This window comes from Chiloscyllium plagiosum, chromosome 29 (assembly GCF_004010195.1).
Source record: "Chiloscyllium plagiosum isolate BGI_BamShark_2017 chromosome 29, ASM401019v2, whole genome shotgun sequence".
NCBI lineage: Eukaryota > Metazoa > Chordata > Chondrichthyes > Orectolobiformes > Hemiscylliidae > Chiloscyllium > Chiloscyllium plagiosum.
The window spans coordinates 34,063,024-34,084,647 of NC_057738.1; the positions used below are offsets into that span (position 1 = coordinate 34,063,024).

Below are 21,624 nucleotides of genomic sequence, written 5' to 3' on the forward strand. Positions count from 1 at the left end.
CGTGTCAGCAGAATGCAGGTGAGTGGCATTGGTGGGGGCAGAAGTGGTGGCGAACACGGCAGTAGGGGGTTGGAAGTCACTGAGCATGTGACATTAGCGATGATGTGAGGGGCGGAAGTGATGTCACGTGTGGTGCATGAGGAATTGTGAGGGGCGGAAGTGGCTGTGGAATCGTCCATGATGGGAGCGGAAGTGACATCATCGATCACTGTGGGGATGGTAGCTGCACCAGCCGCATGACTAATGGTATCCGAGCAGTTCCACAGGCCTCCCAACAGTGAGTGAGATAGGGGTACAAGTATGTAGACAGACTATGGAAAGGTGTAGGAACCACCTGAGAGCTTTTAATTTTCCCAACATTGACTGGGATTCACTAAGTATTAGAGGTTTAGGTGGAGCAGGATTTGTAAGGAGCATCCAAGAGGGTTTTAGAGACCAATATGTAAATAGTCCAACTCTGGAAGGGGCCGTACTGGACCCGGTGTTAGGGAATGAGCCCAGCCAGGTGGTTGAAGTTACAGTAGGGGATTACTTTGGAAATAGTGATTACAATTCTGTAAGTTTCAGAATACTCATGGTCAAAAACAAGAGTAGTTCTAAAGGAAGAATGCTAAATTGGGGATGGCCAACTATAGCAAAATTCGGCAGAAGCTGGGGAATGTGGATTGGGAGTAGCTGTTCGAAGGTAAATCCTCATTTGATATGTGGGAGGCTTTTAAAGATTCCTGATCAAGGGCTTATGCCTGAAACATTAACTCACCTGCTCTTCAAATACTGCCTGACCACTGTGCTCTTCCAGCACCACACTCTTCAACTCTGACCTCCAGCATTTGCAGTCCTCACTTTCGTCTAGGCTTTTAAAGAGAGGTTGATTAGAGTGCAGGACAGACATGTCCCTGTGAACATGTGGGATAGAAGTGGCAAGGTTAGGGAACCATGGATGACAGGTGAAATTGTGAGACTAGCTTAGAGGAAAAAGGAAGCATACATAAGGTCTGGGCGACAATATTAGCTTTGGAACAACATTGGGAAAATGGGATCAATCTGAAACAAGGAATTAAGAGGGCTGAGACAGGTGATGAAATATCTTTTGCAAACAGGGTTAAGCAAAAACCCAAAGCCTTTTATTCATATATAAGAAACAAGAGAGTAATTAGAGAAAGGGTAGAGTGATGCTGGAAATGCACAGCAGATCAGGCAGCATCTGAGGTGCAGGAAAATCAGCGTTTCGGGCAGGAGCCAGTCATCAGGAATTCCTGATGAAGGGTTCCTGCCCGAAACGTCAACTTTCCTGCTCCTCGGATGCTGCCTTACCTGCTGTGCTTTTCCAGCATCACTCTAATCTTGACTCTAATCTTCAGCATCTGCAGTCCTCACTTTTGCCTGACTAGAGAAAGAGTTGGCCCACTCAAGGACAAAGGAGGGAAGTTATGCATGGAATCAGAGAAAACAGGTGGGATTCATAAGAGTATGGATATTCACTGGATATTCACTGAGGAAAAGGGTATGACGGATGTTGAGGTTAGGGTTGGATGTTTGATTACTCTAGGTCAAATCGGCATAAGGAGGGAGGAAGTGTTGGGTATTCTGAAAGGCATTAAGGTGGACAAGTCCCAAATCCAGATAGGATCTATCCCAGGTTACTGAGGGAAGCGAGATAGGAAATAGCTGGGTCCTTAACAGATATCTCTGCAGCATCCTTGAACATGGGTGAGGTCCTGGAGGACTGGAGAATTTCTAATGTCCCCTTGTTTCAGAAGGGTCGCAAGGATAATCCAGGTAGTTATTGATTGGTGAGTCTGACATCAGTGTACAGAAAGATGCTGGAGAAGATACTGAGGGATAGGATCTATTTACATTTGGAAGAAAATGGGCTTATCAGTGATAAGCAACAGGGTTTTGTGCAGGGGAGGTCATAACTTACCAACTTAATAGAATTCTTTGAGGAAGAGACAAAGTTATTTGATGATGGAAGAGCTGTAGATTTTGTATACATGGACTTCAGTAAGGCATTTGATAAGGTTCCCCATGGTCGACATGATAGAAAGTGAAGTCACATGGGGGTCCAGGTTGTTCTAGCTAGATGGTTAGAGAACTGGCTGGGCAACAGGAGACAGAGAATAGTAAGTGGAAGGAATTTTCTCAAAACGGAGAACTGTGACCAGTGGTGTTCCACAGGAATCCATGCTGGGACCATTGTTGTTTGTGATATACATGAATGATCTGGAGGAAGGTATAAGTGGTCTGATTAGCAAGTTTGCAGATGACACGAAGATTGGTGGAATAGCAGACAGTGAAAGGGACTGTCAGAGAATATTGAAGAATACAGATAGATTGGAGAGTTGGGCAGAGAAATGGCAGATTAAGTTCAATCTGGGCAAATGTGAGGTGATGCATTTTGGAAGATCCAATTCAAGAGCAAACTATGTGGTGAATGGAAAAGCCCTGGGAAAAGTGATGTACATAGAGATCTGGATGATCAGGACCATTGTACCCTGAAGGTGGCAACACAGGTTGATAGAGTGGTCAAGAAGGCATACGGCATGCTTTCCTTCATCCAACAGAGTACTGAGTACAAGAGTTTGCAGGTCATGTTACATTTGTCTGGGACTTTGGTTCAGCCACATTTTGGAATACTGAGTACAGTTCTGGTTGCCACATTACCAAAAGGATGTGGATGCTTTGGAGAGGGTGCAGAGGAGGTTCAGCATGATGTTGCCTGGTATGGAGGGCACTAGCTATGAAGAGAGGTTGAGTAGATTAAGATTATTTTCATTAGAAAAACAGTTTGGGGGACCTGATTGAGGCCTACAAAATCAGGAAAGGTATACACAGGGTGGATAGCAAGAAGATTTTTCCCAGAGTGGGGGACAGTTACTAGGGATCTCAAGTTCAAAGTGAATGGGGAAAAGTTTAAGGGCGATAAGCGTAGAAAGTTCTTTACGCAGAGGGTGGTGGGTGCCTGGAATGTGTTGCCAGTGGACTTGGTAGAGGCGGGCACAATAATATCATTTAAATGTATCTCGACAGATACATGAATGGGCAAGAAGGAGAGGGATACAGATTCTTAGAAAATAGGCGACAGGTTTATCTAGAGGATCGAGATCGGTGCAGGCTTGAAGGGCCGAAGGACCTGTTCCTATACTGTAATTTTTTTTGTTCTTTGTAAATTGTGGGGGAGAAGTGATTGTTAAATATCATATACTAGTTCCTATAACCTAAACAAACCAAATTGCCTTCTCTTTTTTTCAGTTGTTTGCCAATGTCCAAAATGGTGAAGAACTTTGCATTTTTGAGAAGGGATGCCGCATACCCTGTAAACAGGAGAGGCACACACTTGAGGCTGTTAAACTACTTGAATTTGACTTAAAGCAGACGTTAAAGAAAGTCATGATATATCTCTTTGGGAAAGGTATGTGAATTGTTATAATCTGTACATGATTTAATCATAATGCTTGCATGTGACTTTCATGCTTTATTGAATTATTTCAAATTCTGGTGACACTGATAAGAAACATTTATTGTTCTTTTGCAAGTGTCGTCTTGTATACAACTGTGTATCTTGCTAGGTCAATTCAGAGGATAATTAAGTTCACAATGTTATTGTGAAAGTAGAATGCACTCTGAACCCTTTTCAACGGAACAACCATTTTAACAATCGCCCAAAATGAAAGCTGTTGAGAGCCACAAGATGAAAATTCAGTATGTCTGACCCAAATTCTTGGCAAATTACTAACCATCTCTGGTGGAATGCATACTTTGCACATGTAATTTAAAAAATTGCATTAAATTTAGGTATCAGTTGGGGAAAAAAAAGTGAAATCAAACTAACCCCAACTCTGAATGGTCATATATGTTATAATTTGGGGGAGTTGGGGAATCATGATCACTGTCATCAAATATAGGCAGTAAGCTATCTGTAAGCAATTTTCTGATATCATATTGTGTTTGTTAAGAAGCAACAGTTTAGGTACAATAAATTATTTAATTAGGCAAAGAAAGGAAATATATGATTCATGACAGATGTAATAGTAGAGAGGGTGAGTAGCCAAGGCCTTTGCCCCAGGGTAGTGGAGTCCAAAACGAGAGGGTATAGGTTTAAGGTGAGAGGAGACAGATTTAAAAGTGACCTACGGGGCGGAGGGTGGTGCGTGTATGGAATGAGTTGCCAGAGAAGGTGGTGGAGACTAATATAATTACAGTATTTAAGAGGCATCTGGATGGGTATATGAATAGGAAGGGTTTAGAGGAATATGAGCCAAATGTTGGCTAATGGGACTCAATTAATTTGGAATATCTGGCTGGCATGTTTGAGTTGGACCAAAGGGTCTGTTTCCATGCTGTACAGCTGCATGACTCCATGACTTTGCCAATCCTGATGGTGCTCTGTAGGATGGAGAAACAGGAGTGGTGGATCCCCACAGTTTGGACAGTGATATTTCACATTCTTTAGTGATAACACTCTTTGTTATCTCCTTGAACTTCTAGACACCGAAATCATAATAAGGCAGTGTGCCACCCAATAAATTTTTGACACGAGCCTACGTACCTTCAAGTGATTCTTATGACCTTTCCTTTTTTTCCTCTTGTGCTGGACATCTTTTTATATTTGTAGAAGGCTTGTTACTGATGCGCTGCCGAAAATACGAAATATGGAATACTAAAATAAGGCAGTTTCAAAGAGGAACCCAATTTCCACCATAATATTTGATATTTTTATCGTTACTTTTGTCAATGAAGTAATCCTATCACACTCAGGATGGGAAGAGTTATGACAAGATTTTTGGTTATTGATTCTTGTGATTAAAAATGTTTATTGTAGTATACAGTGATTTATCTTCTCAGTTATGTGAGAAGTAATAAAACTGTTCCTTGACCCAGCTATGCCAATTAGGCTGGTTAATTTTGAGCATGATATTTTCTGTACAGTCATAATCACAAAGAAGTAGTGTAGGGCAAACTAATGGTGTTAAAGGTAGATAAGTCACCTGATCCTGATGGAATGTGTCCCAGGGTAGTAAAAAAAGATGGTGGGGGAAATAGCAAATGCATTTGTGGTAATTTACCAAAATCCACTGGACTCTGGGGCAATTACAGCAGATTGGAAAACAACAAATGTGACACCACTGTTTAAAAAAAGAAGAGGTTGATCTTATCTTAAACTTCTGTAGTGGGGAAAATGCTTAAATTTTTCATGAAGGATGAAACAGCGAGACATCTGGATAGAAATTATCCCATTGGGCAGAAGCAGCGTGGGTTCATGAAAGTAGAGAGTGAGGACCGCAGATGCTGGAGATCAGAGTCAAAATGGCGATGCTGGAAAAGCACAGCCGGTCAGGCAAAGTCGGAGGAGCAGGAGACTCGACTTTTCAAGCATAAGCTCTTCATCAGGAATGTGGGGAAGGCCAAGGGGGCTGAGAGATAAATGGAAGTGGGTGGAGCTAGAGGGAATATAGCTGGGAATGCGATAGGTAGATGAAGATGGGGGTGATGATGATAGGTTGGAGCGGAGGGTGGATCGGATACGTGAGAATGAAGATGGACAGGTAGGACAGTTCAAGAAGGTGGTGCCGGGTTGGAGGGTTAAATCTGGGATAAGGTGGGTGGAGGGGAGTTGAGGAAACTGGTTAAATTAACATTGATCCCGTGTGGTTGGACCATCCCAAGGCGGAAGATGAGGCGTTCTTCCTCCAGGTGTCAGGTGGCTAGAATTTGGTGGTGAAAGAGGCCTAGGACTTGCATGTCCTTGGCAGACTGGGAGGGGGAGTTATAGGGTCATAGGGTCATAGAGATGTACAGCACGGAAACAGACCCTTCGGTCCAACCCATCCATGCCGACCAGATGTCCCAAACCAATCTAGTCTCACCTGCCAGCACCCAGCCTATATCCCTCCAAACGCTTCCTACTTATATACCTCCAAATGCCTTTTAAATGTTGCAATTGTACTAGCCTCCACCACTTCCTCTGGCAGCTCATTCCATACATGTACCACCCTCTACGTGAAAAGTTTGCCCCTTAGACTCTTTTATATGTTGCCCCTCAGGTCTCTTTTATATCTTGCCCCCCTCACCCTAAATCTATCCCCACCCCAGGGAAAAGACTTTGTCTATTTATCTGATCCATGCCCCTCATAATTTTGTAAACCTCTATAAGGTCACCTCTCAGCCTCTGACACTCGAGGGAAATCAGCCCCAGCCTGTTCAGCCTCTCCCTATAGCTCAAATCCTCCAACCCTGGCAACATCCTTGTAAATCTTTTCTGAACCCTTTCAAGTTTCACAACATCTTTCCGATCGGAAGGATACCAGGATTGCATGCAGTATTCCAACAATGTCCTGTACATGACCTCCCAATTCCTACACTCAATACTCTGACTGATAAAGGAAAGCATACCAAACGCCTTCTTCACTATCCTATTTACCTGCAACTCCACTTTCAAGGAGCTATGAACCTGCACTCCAAGATCTCTGTTCAGCAACACTCCCTAGGACTTTACCATTAAGTGTATAAGTCCTGCTAAGATTTACTTTCCCAAAATGCAGCACCTCCATTTATCTGAATTAAACTCAATCTGCCACTTCTCAGCCCATTGGCCCATCTGGTCCAGATCCTGTTGTAATCTGAGGTAACCTTCTTCGCTGTCCACTACACCTCCAATTTTGCTGTCATCTGCAAACTTACTAACCATACCTCTTACGCTCGCATCCAAATCATTAATATAAATGACGAAAAGTAGTGGACCCAGTACCGATCCTTGCGTTAATCCACTGGTCACAGGCTGCCAGTCTGAAAAACAACCCTCCACCACTACCCTCTGTCTTCTACCTTTGAGCCAGTTCTCCCTGTATTCCATGAGATCTAACCTTGCTGACCAGTCTCTCAAGGGAAAATGTTGAAATGTTTGGCCACAGGGCAGTGGGGTTGTTTAGTGCGTGTGTCCCAGAGATGTTCTCTGAAATGTTCCAAAAGTTGGTGTCCTGTCTCCCCAATGTAGAGGTGACTGCATCGGGAGCAACTTGCACAATAAATGACGTGTGGAGGTGCAGGAAAATCTCTGCAGGATGTGGAAGGAACGTTTGGGGCCTTGGTTGGAGATGAGGGGGAAGGTGTGGGTACAGGTTTTACACCTCTTGCAGTGGCAAGCGAAGGTGCCGGGAGTGGAGGGTCAGTTAGTAGGGGGCATGGACATAACAAGGGAGTCGCGGATGGAATGGTCTCTGCGGCAATTTCCCCTCCCACATGGGCAATTTCCCCTCCCTGTGGTCAACAATGCCCTCCGGCGTATCTCCTCCACTTCGCGCACCTCCGCCCTTGAACTCCACCCCTCCAATCGCAACAATGACAGAACCACCCTCACCTTCCACCCTACCAACCTCCGGATACAATGCATCATGCTCTGCCATTTCTGCCACGTACAAACAGATTCCACCACCAGAGATATATTTCCCTCCCCACCCCTATCTGCATTCCGCAGAGACCATTCCCTCTTCATTTCAACTTCATTCAAACCATTCCAATTTCAGAGAACATTCCACATTAACCAACCATACTGCCCCGTGGCCCAACACTTCAACTTCCCCTCCCACTCCACCAAGGACATGCAGGCCCTGGGCCAAACCCTAACCACCAGACGCCTGGAAGAAGAACACCTCATCTTCCACCTTGAGACCCTCCAACCACACGGGATCAATGTGGATTTCACCAATTTCCTCATTTTCTTTCCCCCCACTTTATCTGAGATCCAGCCTTCCACCTCAGCACTGCCCTCATGACCTGTCCATCTTTCTTCCCACTTATGCTCTCCAGCTTCCTCACTAACCTATCACCGTTACTTCCATCTTCATCTACCTATTGCACTCTCAGCTACCTTCCCCCCCAGTTTCACCCCTTGGCTCACATGCTTCATTTCTGATGAAAAGCTTTTGCCCAAAACATTAATTCTCCTGCTTCTTGGATGCTGCCTGACCTGCTGTGCTTTTCCAGCACCACATTCTCGACTAATGATTGTACCTGCCAAGTTAAATGTATATTTTGTGCACATATAATAGAAACACATTTGCCATGACCTCACCAGTTTGTGGAAGTTGACTTTAGAGTGATGGCTTATCACAGGTTCAAGTAATTTTGGGGAAATACTTTTGTTAACTTCTCCCGGCTGTCTTGTGCTAATTTAAATAATCTGGTTTTGGATGTAGGTTTGCTCGCTGAGCTGAAAGGTTCATTTCCAGACTTGGTAACATCTTCAGTGGACCTCATGCGACACAATGCTGAAAATTCCTGCTTTCTATTTATATGTTTGGGTTTTTTTGGGTTGATAATGTCGTGTCCTATGGTGATGTTATTTCCTGTGCTGAAGTCAGTTCCTGTTCCTTTTCTCAGGGGGTGGTAGATGGGGTCTAACTCGATGTGTTTGTTGATAGAGTTCCGGTTGGAATGCCATGCTTCTAGGAATTCTTGTGCGTGTCTTTGGCTTGTCCTAAGATGGATGTATTGTCCCAGTCGAAGTGATGTCGAAGAAATGAATGCTATCCTTCTGTTTTCAGTTTAATGGAGAGCTAATAATTATTGAAAATATTAATGAATTATTCTAATTCTGCTTTAAATCCATATACCCATAAATCAGTGGAAATGCAGATGGTACCGTTACTACATGATAGCGCTGCTGAATAAATTAGTTGCCAAGAATCAAAATGTCCGCTGGAAATCAAATAGTAACCATCAAGAAAATCTTAAGCATCCTGAATAAACAAAAAGTACTTTCACTATTAAAATAACTCCACAGAGGTCTGTATCCTGTCACCAAGTCACCTTTTATTTATATGTGGACAGTCCTTGACAATGGCCCAGCTCTCTCAGAGCCAACTCTGAGTATACAGAACTTTTGATATTCCTGTCTATATCTGGCAGCCAGGGCTCCCTGGACCAAATTTGCAGCCCCAGTCAGGGAACTCATAGTCTATGAGGTCCACCTGGCTCATTTCGTTACAATCACTATATCCCTCCCCATCTGAGTATGAGAAAATAGGCTGGTTCTTTATCTTGTAGCTCCTTCTGGGTGTTTTAGCACTAAGTCAGGTCAACTGACTCTACCTTGGCGTGTAATGCACAGTAGCTTGCCTCCCCGCCTTGAGTGTCTCCAGAGAGATTCATTCTCTTCTTCAGGTGGTAACGGGCTTCAAGACAATGACATCCACCATGTCCATCTCAGATTCCAAGGTCTCTTCAACACTTGACTGAGAGGGAGAACCCATGGATTCCTCCAGCCTTCCCGACTGTTCCAAAGAGCCTCCCTGTTTGCGAGTTTGCAGCTGTCTTATGGTCCACGTGCTTGTTCAGGATCATTACTCTTATCCGAACTTTCTACCTGACTTGACCTCACGTTAATCACGATTTGTACCTGTGCAGAGCCATTCCCGTGGTTCTCAAACCAAACTGGCATTCCTGATGCTGTCTCCCCCAACCCTGTTGTTTAGATTTAACCAGTGCAGAGTCTTCTTCCCATTAACAACTCTGCTGGAGCTATCCCTGTAGTTGCATAAGGGGTAGTCCTATAATCAAATAGGAGCCAAGGTGGTTTGGTATCTTGTGAAGCTGTAGTCTGTTTCTTTAAGCTGTCAGAAAGTTTGGCCTGCTGTTTCAACTAGACTATTGGATAATGGATGGTGTGGAGCTTTTCTTACATGATGAGTGCTATTCTTGCATGATGAATGCTATTCAACTTCAGGAAATATTCAAATATTCTAATTCCCTGCTGGTACATGACAGCCCATTATCTGTGAGCAACACTTCAGGAGGCCGTGTTTTGTGCAGTTTTTCTATCATTGTCCCCAAGTTTGATGAATGAACTGTATGCACATCCAACCACTTTGAATGGGCATCCACAATGACTAAGAACATTGAGCCCATGAGTGGACATGTATAGTCAATCTGTAAGCGAGTCCAAGGTTTGTGGGGGAGTTGCTGGTGGCCATATTTGTCTTTTTTGGCATTCTGGACGCTGCCCCACCGACACAAATATGTCTGCATCTAATCCTTGCTGCCAGACATAATTTCTCACCAGCATCTTCATTTTGGAAACCTCTAGATGACACTGGTGAAGTTCAGCCAGCATCTGACAGCGACCTTTGCTCGGGACAGTCACTGTAGCAGTTGTGACGGCAGTTTGGTTTCCTCCATCACCACCAGTTGTTTTAATTTTGCCAGGATATAATCTTTCTGTGTTCAAAGTCTGAAATTGTCAATTGTGACTGTCAGGGTGTCCAGAAAATTTAAAACCATTGCAGACTCTTCCAGTGGCAGTACCACTGGTGGTAGATTTGCCAGCGAGAGGTGACTCAATGCATCATCACTAGCTATTTGGCGCTAGGACAATGTTCCAAATTATAATTACATGCACATAGTATTAGAGCCCACTGCTGAATTAACGCTGAAGTTATAGGCTGCACTGCCTTGTCCTCTTTAAGTGGACCTAGCAAGGGTTTGTGGTCTGTTATAACTACAAATTTACATCCATAAAAGTATCAGCGGTACCTCCTGACTCCAAACATAACTGCCAAACCTTCCTTTTCTATCTAGATGTATTTATGCTTGCATTAACCAAAGTACTGAATGCATATGCTATTGGGCGTTCCTCTCCATTGGGCCACCTGTGAGCTAATATTACCCAGATGCTGAATGGGGGAGATCTCACTTGGCATCATAGTATGCCTACACCCTGAGAGGTTGATAGCTATTTCTTCACTACCTTGAAAGCTATTGGCTTAATTCCTGAAGAAGGGCTTATGCCCGAAACGTCGATTCTCCTGTTCCCTGGATGCTGCCTGACCTGCTGCGCTTTTCCAGCAACACATTTCCAGCTATTGGCTTAGCCACACAACCATTTCCAAGGCTGATCCCTTCTTAAGAGTTAATGTAAATGTGCCATGATGGTGCTTCAAGATCACACAGGGGCAGTTCTATCACTGATCACTTGATAAGGTTCCCCATGGTAGGCTGATGGAGAAGGTGAAGTCACATGGGGTCCAGCGTGTTCTAGTTAGATGGATAGAGAACTGACTGGACAACAGGAGACACGAGACTAGTAGTGGAAGGGAGTTTCTCAAAATTGAGACCTGTGATCAGTGGTGTTCCACAGGGATCTGTGCTGGGACAACTGTTGTTTGTGGTATCTAATGATTTGGAGGAAGGTATCGGTTGCCAGATTAGTGAGTTTGCAAATGACACTAAGATTGGTGGAGTAGCAGATAATGAAGGGACTGTCAGAGAATACAGCAGGTTGGATGTAAGTTTGCTGAACTGGAAGGTTCATTTTCAGATGTTTCGTCACCATACTAGGTAACGTCATCAGTAAGCCTCTGGTGAAGCACTGGAGGTAGAGCCCGCTTTTCTTTTTGTTTAGATTTCCGTGGGTTGGTGATGCCATTTCCTGTGCTGATGTAAGTTCCTGTTTTTTTTCTCTCAGGGAGTGGTAAATGGGAGCCAAGTCAATTATGTTTGTTGATAAGACTTCCATAGCAGGCCATACCACCAGTGCTTCACTGGAGGCTCACTGATGATGTTACCTAGTATGGCGACAAAATGTCTGAAAACAAACCTTCTGTTTTAAAAAATTCTCAAGGTCAGGTTCGTAGGAGAGTAGTCTGACACAGAACAAATGACCAAGAGGCGAGTCTGCTAGAATATGGGCATTTTATTCCCCGCAGCGTCGCCACAACCAAGTCTCATACAACGGGTCTGGCTTATACTCACTCTACATGTTACCGGAACTGGGAGCCGTCAGTTCTCGTAGAGCGGTTGCCAACAACCCACGCTCGGCGGTTAAACGTAACCCCGGAGCAGACTCACCGAACTGGAGACTTTTCCAGCTGATATACTCTTTTCCAGATATAAACATTCATGTGAACAGCAGAGCAAAGCTAAAAAACACATTCCATTCTGGTTACATACAGATAAGAAGATTCACACGGGGAGGTGTGTAATAAGATTCACACATGTATTGGGACATAATTTTTAACCGTTTCACCACATTCCACTGGTTGGCCCAATACATGTGTTACATTATGATTCACACATGTATTGGGACATAATTTTACACCACACCTTCCAGCTCAGCGAGTAAACTTATATCCAGAACCTCTACCTGAGCTACAAATCTTCTCAAAACTCACTAATACAGTAGAATATAGATAGATTGGAGAGATGGGCAGAGAAATGGCAGATGGAGTTCAATCCATGCAAATGCAAGGTGATGTATTTTGGAAGATCCAATTCAAGCATGAACTATGTGGTAAATGGAAAAGTCCTGGGGAAAATTGACATACAGAGAGATCTGGGTGTTCAGGTCCATCGTTCCCTGAAATTGGCAAAGCAGGTGAATAAAGTGGTCCAGAAGGCATACGGCATGCTTTCTTTCATTGGGTGGGGTATTGAGTACAAGAGTTGGCAGGTCATGTTACAGTTGTATAGGAATTTGGTTTGGCCGCATTTGGAGTACTACGTACAGTTCTGGTTGCCACATTACCAAAAGGATGTGGATGCTTTGGAGAGGGCGCAGAGGAGGTTCAGCATGATGTTGCCTGGTATGGAAGGCACTATCTATGAAGAGTGGTTGAATAGATGAGGATTGTTTTCATTAGAAAGGTAGAATTTTGGGGGGAACCTGTTTGATGCCTACAAAATCATGAGAGATATCGACAGGGTGGATAGCAAGAAACTTTTTCCCAGAGTGCGGAACTCAATCACTAGGGATCACGAGTTCAAAGTGAGAGGCAAAAGGTTTAGGGGAGATGTGTGTGGGAAGTTCTTTACACAGAGGGTTGTGGGTGCCTGGAACACGTTGCCAGTGGAGCAGCAGAAGCAGGAATGATGGCCTCATTTAAAATGTATCTAGACAGATACATGAATGGGCAGGGAGCAAAGGGATACAGATCTTTAGAAAATAGACGACAGTTTAGATAGAGGATCTGGATCAACGCAGGCTTGGGGGGCCGAAGGGCCTGTTCCTGTGCTGTGATTTTCTTTGTTCTTTGTGTGTAAAGCTTGTGATTTCAAATAAACCTGTTGGACTGTACCAAGTGTTGAGATTTTTGACCATAAACTTTCCATAATAGTTCACCAGCCCAAGGAAAGACCTAGGCACTTTTGATCATCCTCACTTTACCTTCCTACAGGTGTAACCCAGTCTTGGTCACTTCGTAGCCCATGTAGATTAATTGGGTTGCCTGGGACACACATTTACCTTCTAATGTGTACGCCTACCTGGGAGAAGCATCTGAGGACTATGTTCAAGTTCTCTAAGTACTTCTTATTGGTCTTCCCTGTTATTAGAATGTCATCTAGATAAATGATTACCTGGGGTAGACTTTGAAAAATGTTCTCCATCATCTGCTGAAAAATTGCACAAATGGCAGTCTTATATACCAATAGAGACCCTTATGGGCATTAATTGTAGCATACAATTGAATCCTTATCTAACTGCAATTCCACGTATGCGTGGCTCATGTCCAACTTCATGAAGAACAGCACACCCCCCCCCTCCCCCCACCAGCTTTTTGTATGAATCCTTTATGTGAGGCATTGGGTATTTATCCAGTTACAAAAAATGGTTTACTGTTTGTTTAAAATCCCCCCAAAGGGAAGCCGACCCATTAAGTTTCACAATCGGTACGACCAGTGCTGCCCATTCCCAGACGACTGGTTTGATGATTTCTTCGTTTTCAGCCTTCTGATTTCTGCGTCAACATTTGCTTGTAAAGCAAATGGCACATGCAAGGAGGCCTTTGCTTCTTTGATAGTTCCTAGACTTTTCAGAAAAACATCCAGGTATTTAATTAGGACTTTACTTAGGCAGTCATTTTCTGATTTAAAAAAAAATGTTGAGCCATTCTAGGTGAATCTTTCTCAACCAAGTTCACTCCAGTCAGCTTGGGCCCGAGCCTTTTACAACAATCAACGGTAACTAAACCAGCTGCTTTTCATAAGAGACCAGAATTGAAGCTGTATCCTTAATCTGTAAAGGTTCCCTGGTATAGTTTCTCAGTCTAGCTGAGGTTTTGCACAAACTTAAGGGTTGGAGTCCAGAGCGAATTTTCTTAAAAGCTGGTTCTGCTGTCACTGAAATGGTCATGCTAGTATCAACCTTCATTAGAACTGGGTGACCGTTTAACCAGATGTTTATTTTGCTTGGTTCTGATTTGAATGTTGTGAAGAAATGTAACTGTTCCAAACCAGATGTAGACAGACTTTCCGGGGAGTGCACTGTTCTGGATACTGACCTATGAGTTTTCTTACTCAATTTTGTCTAGTAGGACTGCTTTACTGTTTCATATCTGCATACCAACAGCAACTATAATAGTGGCTGGCCCGGATCCTGAAGAGAATTTTGACCATTTGGCAGAATTTTGGCTTTGATTTGGAGTTTTGCTGTGGGCTGAGCTAGAATCCCTCTGTTCATGACATGTCTTGAGTGAGGCTGTGCATTTGCCTGCACTCAAGTGGTGATCCCCATGTTCAGTCTATCTGGTGAGGGTGTCCACTTCTATCGGAATACCCTGCAACTCAAAGCTCCACTTGCAGTATTTTCTAATTATAAAGCCAGTTGTAGTGTCTGGATTTGAGGTCCTGTTGGGCTTCAGCTTATAGGCACTTTAGCAAGTGCCTATTTACATCACTTTTACATCATTAACTCCAGATACCAAACAGTCTGTCATCATCTCATTAAGGATTAAGCTAAAGTGACATGCCCCTGCCAGTCTTCTTAACCTAACCAGAAAATCCCGAGACAAATTTGCCTGGTTCTCGAATTGTCGAGTAGAACTGATAGCATCTCAGATTAGAGGAGGCTAGTGGTTGTAATATTCGTTTACTAAATCTGTCAACTCTTGAAATGTTTTAATATCTGGTGCCGCAAGGAAAGTTAGGCTCCAGTAACTGAAAACATTGCCGTGCATAAGCTGTCAGGAGAATTCCTCATTGCTTTTCATCTGGCGCAATGCCGTTTGCCCAGGAAAAAAAAGCATTCTTTCCACGTACTGGGCCCAGTCTTCAACAGCAGGGTCAAACAAGTCAACACTTTCCAAAAACAGCATAATGCAAACAATGCTTATCCCAACTCAAAGACGACTGTTGCGAGCGAGTTCTTCAGGACATGCTTTATTCTCATTGGCACTAAAATAACTCCATAGAGGTTGGTATCCCATCACCATTTCACCTTTGATTTATATGTGGAAAGTCCTTTACATTAATTCAGGTCCCTCAGAGCCACCTGCCCCGAAATGTCGGGATGTCTGATATTCCTCTTTTAATCTGTCTGCGAGGGCTCCCTGATTCGACCAGATTAACAGCCCCATTCAGGGAACTCATATTCTATAAAGTACACCTTACTGACCTCATTACAATCACTACAACTGGAATAAAGGATTGCCTATGATCTTTTTATATGACTTAAAAAGTACAGATTTTTTGTTCTTCGCTATACTTGGCCTATGCAGGAGATGCTGCCACAATGCTTCCGAGATTGTTGCCCACAGTTTAGTTTCATGGGAAACGTAACTGAGATCAGACTGTGGGAAATTGAACAAGTTAATAGTATGTTTTACAATTAAAGTTTGAGTAATCTAACCAAGATTGGTTGCCTTGTCCTGAGCACTTATGATTAGAGCAACAAAGTGCCTTTAGCTAGAGAATGATAAGCAGGTGCAGTAGTATGCTGTTTAAACCAGATGGATTTTAATGACAATCTTGTAGTTTTATTGATACTGACTTTTATTTCAAGATTGCGCTCACTGGATTTAAGTTGTCCTGTCCAACTTGAGATTTGAAACCATTGATCAGAAACTTAACTGGATCAGCGTAGCACTGATGATAGAAGGTTACTTCTTTTGGCAAAAATACAATGAGAAAGATTACTCCCCAAATTGTGTTTTCTCCAAGTGGCATATGTTGACTTGTATTTCCAGGATCAAAAACTATTGGATAAGCAAAATAGTGCAGATGGCAGAAATCTGAAAAAAAAGCTCAGGGTAGGAATCCCTATTTCTAAACCAAATAAGACTTAAAGTTGCCTATCAACATCTGGAGAAAGATTTTAGGTGAACATCCAGGCCAGGAATCTTCAGCCAAAGTAGTTTTTTTCTTCCCCTAGAAAACAATCTACAAAGGCAGAAGGGGAGAAGTTTAATGTTGTATTCCAACTTTAAAGGTCCCAAATCTAGTTTTGACAGCTACTGCAAGAAGCTAAGTATGTGAGCTATTTTTTCCTTCATTCAATGGGGGTGTTGTTGGCTCGGCCAACATTTATTGCCCATTTCCAATTGCTCTTGGAAAGGTGTTGGTGAACTGTTTTCTTAAACTGCTGCAGTTCATTTGCTGTAGTAGTTGACAGAGTCAGGTTTCTTGATTGTTGCTTGAGCTGCACTCATCGAGACAAGTGGGAACTAATTTATCACACTCCTCACTTGTGCCTGTAAATTGTGGACAGGCTTTGGGGAGTCAGGAGGTGACTCAGGAGATACTTGCTGCAGGATTCCTAATCTCTGACCTCTTCTTGAAGCCAAGGTATTTCTGTTTATTCTGGTTCAATTTCTGGTCAATGTTAACCCTGCGGACAGTGGTAGTGGTGGATTTAGTGTTCATATTGTCTCTTCTTGGCGATGGTCATTACCTGGCATTTGTGTAGATAATGTAGTGGAGACAGATTGTTGGACCTAGGATACTAACCTGAGGAACACCTGCAGAGATGTCCTGGAGCTGAGAAGACTGACCTCCAACAACCACAACCATCTTCCCATATACCAACTAGCAGACAGTAAGGTGAGTGAGGGGATACGGTAACATGTGGATGGGAAGGTAGAGTAGCAGATGGGTAGGGGTGCATTTGATAGGGTGAGGAATTAGGGTGCCAGGTGAGTGAGTGGTATGGTGACCATTGGGTGAAGGTATGTGCTGCCAGTTGTTGGGAGATTGGGTGCTAGATGGATGAGGAGATAAGGTGCAAAGTGGTGGGATGCACAGCTGTGGGGGTAGATTAGCAATTAAGTGTGTGAGAGCTTAAGGTAGGTTGGGGAGTTTAGTCAGGGGATAGATGTTGAGCTGTATCCAATTAGAGGCAGAGATGGTAAAATGATGATTAGATAGAGAGTCCAGGCTTATGCTTTTCTGATGAGAGTTTTATTCCAACTGTCGCACCATCAACTCATCGCCACTGATTATATATTCCCTATAATATACACCCAATTAAGTTCTTACCACATTATCCTTAATTAATGTATAGCCATCATCTGTTTCCTAGTTCCATTTAGTCTCAAACATCCCTGCAAGACCCTACTAGATAATAACAGATTCTGCTTTTTTAAAAAAAGTATATAATGATAATGAGAAATAAAACAAATAATTCAAATAACAACTTATTGAGCAAAATAACAACAAAAATTCTTTCTTTTTTATAGTGTATATTTATGTTCTTTTGTCCTCTGTTTTGTGTAGTTTCTTGAAACTTGCTTCTTTCTTTATATAGTAATCTGATAACTTAACTGCTTCTATCCACCCACTTAAATTTGGTGAATTTTCTGTTCTCCGGCATTAGTTTTAAAAATGGCAACGTCAGTCTTTTTTATCATTCACATATTCTATCAAATGTACACATTGCCATAATGACTTATTTTTGACATAGCATGCAAAATTAATATTGCTGCTGAATTCCTTTTTAGAATTTTGCAATATTTTCATCAAGAAAAATGCCATGTCTGCTGCCTCAAAAAGCGTAAAATGTTCTGCTGTTAAGATGTTTTTACTATTTTTCTGATCTTTTCAGTTTCCCAAATTTATTTCTCTCTCCCAAAAGAAAAGTTGTAAATTGTTTTGTACTTGAGAGTTCATCATAGAGATTTGCATAAGAATATCATTAAAAACAAGAAATGTAGTGTTCCAGGCATGCCCCCATGATGGATCAAAATACAACACTCCATTTTTATTTTTCCAATATTTTGTTTGTCCAAATAACATCCTCCACCTTGGGAGTTTTCATTGTTGTCCTCAACTATGTGTGCTCAATACTGGCAACTGGCCTTGTTTGAGTACTTAGCCAATTCAGCAGCCCAATTAGAATTCACAGTTCCCCCATTTCAGTTTTTGAAGTCTCTGCAACTTTTCCTGAGGCCATGTTTGACTAACTGCAATGGAGCTAAAATGTTCCAAATAAGATTACTGATGTTAAGCAACACTCAATCCATTTTTCCTGATTTCCAATTCAGTACGCTTAGAAGCCCCATAATCCTGATTTTCTCTTTAGATTCTGCTTTAAGCAACTAAGCTCATATAACAATATTTTCAATTTTAATGTTCCAATTCCATGAAAAATAAACTGTGCATCATAAAGGTGTTTGAAAACTGTTCACCAATAATACACGTAAATAATGGCAGTGTCTGCTTTTAAGAGGAGACAGTCTAATTTTAATAGCATGTACCTTACTGGATAGCAAAATCTTGAAGCATCTCTTAGGCCATATAAGCACTTACTTAATTTTCAGGGTGTCGCAGTACATTTGGTGCCTATTTAGAAGGTGAAGGATCACTTGTCTTTTTGAAGTGGTCTCCCTGCAGAAAAACAGCTTCAAGAACATTTGTTGCTACTAAAGCCAAAATAATCTTCAGAATTGCTTTTCCTGCCATAGATGACTTTACTCATGTCTTGGACATCAATTCTTCTTCAAAATCATGCCAACATTAGCTTTACAAGCTTCATCAGGAAACAGCTTTTCTGTACATATCCACCTTATGTGAAGGAACTGCTGTCCCTTATTTAGCACATCTGTTAACACCCAAAATTCTGTTTAGCTTTGTTGTTGTCTGTTGGGCAGCTTTTATAAATTTGCATTCAAATTTGTAGCCTTTAATCTGTCCAATCACATGGTCCTGGTGGCATTCCTGAAATATATCGTAATCATTGGTGCAGTGAAACCATGCTGTCTGTCACTTCCTGGGCTACTACTGTTTGATCTTCCCCTCTTGTTGATAAGATTGTCTTCAACAGTTTATGGTCTCTCTCTGGGGATATGTTCACTCTCTAAAAGTCATTGTGTGAGTTTACACTATGCTTTCTTGTCTTCCATTTTTATATGTTCTCAGTTTATGAGCCTAACCTCTTGCCCTTTATCCTTTTCATTCAACCAGTTGTTAGATTTTTCACTAGCTTTCTCTGCTTTACATTTCTCCATGGACTGGTAAATATTTGACTTCAGTACCCACTGTTGGTAGTTGTCTTTTAGGACCGCTGGTCCCATTTTGATCATCAGATAAACTGCCAATTGTGACAGTCTAATCCTCATAATGTGCAATATTTCAATTTAGATTTCTTTAATATTGTCACTTGTAGCTAACTACAGTGAAAAGTGTATAATGTCATCATGTTCTGGCATCATTTTGGAATACAGAATAAGTTACTCAATAGATTGTATAAATGGTAAAATACTGAATAAATTAATATTATATTTATATTAGTAAAATTGAAATAGCTTCAAAAGTTCAACATTAACACTCTTTGCTCTTCCAGTTACCGCCATCTGACATTGTTAGCCAATGGTTATGAGAAGTATCTGGTCATTGTTATTTTCTATGAGTCCTTTGGAATTTTGCAAATTTGTAACCCATATCAAGTAATTTTGGTTCCATGCAATGCAGCTTTTATTTTTCTGTAATATAATAATCTTCCCCAGGTCCCTATGCTCTTTAAGTCCATGTCTTTGATAATAAATCATGGCAGACTGATTGAAAGTAGTTTCCAGTGTCCTTCCATTGTCTTAAGTCTGACCAAATGCTTTCTGAAACTATAACTTTATGACAACCTTTTACCCGATTGCATTCCATTCAAATACTCTAAAAAGTAGAGCTAGTTGTAGTTGCTTCTCAAGATGGGCCCTAGTCAAGTATTGCTAATGGAACTTTAGAATTTTTGCCAAAAAGTAACTGATCTGTACTTCGTCCTCCAGTCATCTGCAGCAAACTTTTAGCAATGTCTTCCCTTACAGACAGTAATTTATGGTTTAGCTGATAATACCACAATTAGTCAGGGGAAAAGTAGGGTAATAGGATAGGGTATTGGGTCTGGATGGGCTACTGTTTGGAGGGTCGGATTGGACATGTTGGGCCAAATGGCCTGTTTCCACGCTGGAGGGATTCTATGATATCTGCTGCACTTGTCAGTATTAGATGGTAGCATTCATGAGCCTGGAAGGTGCTCTATAAGGAACCTTGGTGATCTTGTGCAAAGAGTGCATCTTGTAGGTGCTAGGCACTGCCGCTACTGAGCATCGGTTGTGGAAGTCTTTGGATGTAAACTGATTTAGTGTCTAAGGAGTTACACATTGATTGAATATTGTGTACTCGTCAGTGAACATCCCGGTTCTGATCTTTTGATAGAGGGAATGTCATTGATGAAGCAGTTGAAGGTGGGTGGGCCTTCGACACCCCTTCAAATTCATAGCCACCTCAGTAAGGAATTATTTATGAAATGCTGTGATGTTGTGATGGTACTAGGTACGAGTGACAATATTAAATAAATCTAAATATTGCACAATAATGAGGATTAGACTGTCACAATTGACAGTTTATCTGATGTTGAACAAATCAAATATTTACCAGTCCATAGAGAAATGTAGAGCAGAGAAAGCCAGTGGAAAATCTAACAGTTGGTTGAATATGTTGATATTTTGTATACATCTCACATTTATCACATCTCCTTTACAACCATTGTATTCTTTGTCCTTTATTCTTGCATCCTTTACTAAGATCTTTAACCTTTGCTGAAGTTGTAACAAAATTAAACTTCTGTCATCTAAATTGGTGTTCCCTGATGTCAGTAACACTCCTGTACTTTCAGTAATGGCATGGTTATACATTAAAGAAATACTACAGTGTCTCAATGGTGCAAGCTATAAATTCACAAGTTTTACAACAATAATAAATTTGACATTTTCCATATCAAGTTTCGTTCGTAGTGAATAGATATCCATCACAGATGTTTGACTTACCAACATTTTTTGTTTTAACATCCATGAAGTTATGTGTCATTCAAGTCTTAATAAATGCATGATTATTACATAGGAATGTAATTTTATTTATTGTCTGGAAAAGTATCTGTGATTTAAATGAATTGTCTAAGCTTTTTTCTTGCATTTATTAGGACAATTCCAAAGAAATTGGGAAAACCAACATATATACTACATGACAGAACAATGCTGATTAGTTAGCAAATTCACCCAGATTAATGGAGACTTTTCCATGGTGTAGTGCTGATTGACAGTTAACTGCCAGGTTTTGATTAAAGATTAAACCAGGCAATTTGCCTCTGATTAGTCAGGGAATTACCCTGAGAAATTACAATCTTGGTTCAAACATGGAAACAAGAGCTGAATTCCAGAGGTGAGGTGAGAGTGATAACACTTGACATCAAAGCTGCACTTAATCGAGCCTAGCATGAAGGAACCAAAGCAAAAGTTGAATCAATGGGAATCGAGGAGAAAACTCTCTGCTGCTTGGAGTCATAGCTGGCACTTGGGAAGATGGTCATGGTTGTTAGAGGTCAATCATCTCAGTTCCAGGACATCTGTGCAGGAGTTTCTCAGTAAAGTG

The 21,624-nt window shown here is 41.8% G+C and overlaps 1 protein-coding gene across 7 annotated transcripts in view; it reads left to right on the forward strand.

Moving 5' to 3' along the window:
• fars2 (phenylalanyl-tRNA synthetase 2, mitochondrial) overlaps positions 1–21,624 on the forward strand; it is a 496,334-nt gene that overhangs the window by 93,154 nt on the left and 381,556 nt on the right. For all 7 annotated transcript variants that reach the window (XM_043719495.1, XM_043719493.1, XM_043719492.1 and 4 more), the window contains one exon: positions 3,253–3,412. In XM_043719495.1, the coding sequence (XP_043575430.1) occupies positions 3,253–3,412 (160 nt within the window). The remainder of the gene's footprint in view (positions 1–3,252; positions 3,413–21,624) is intronic.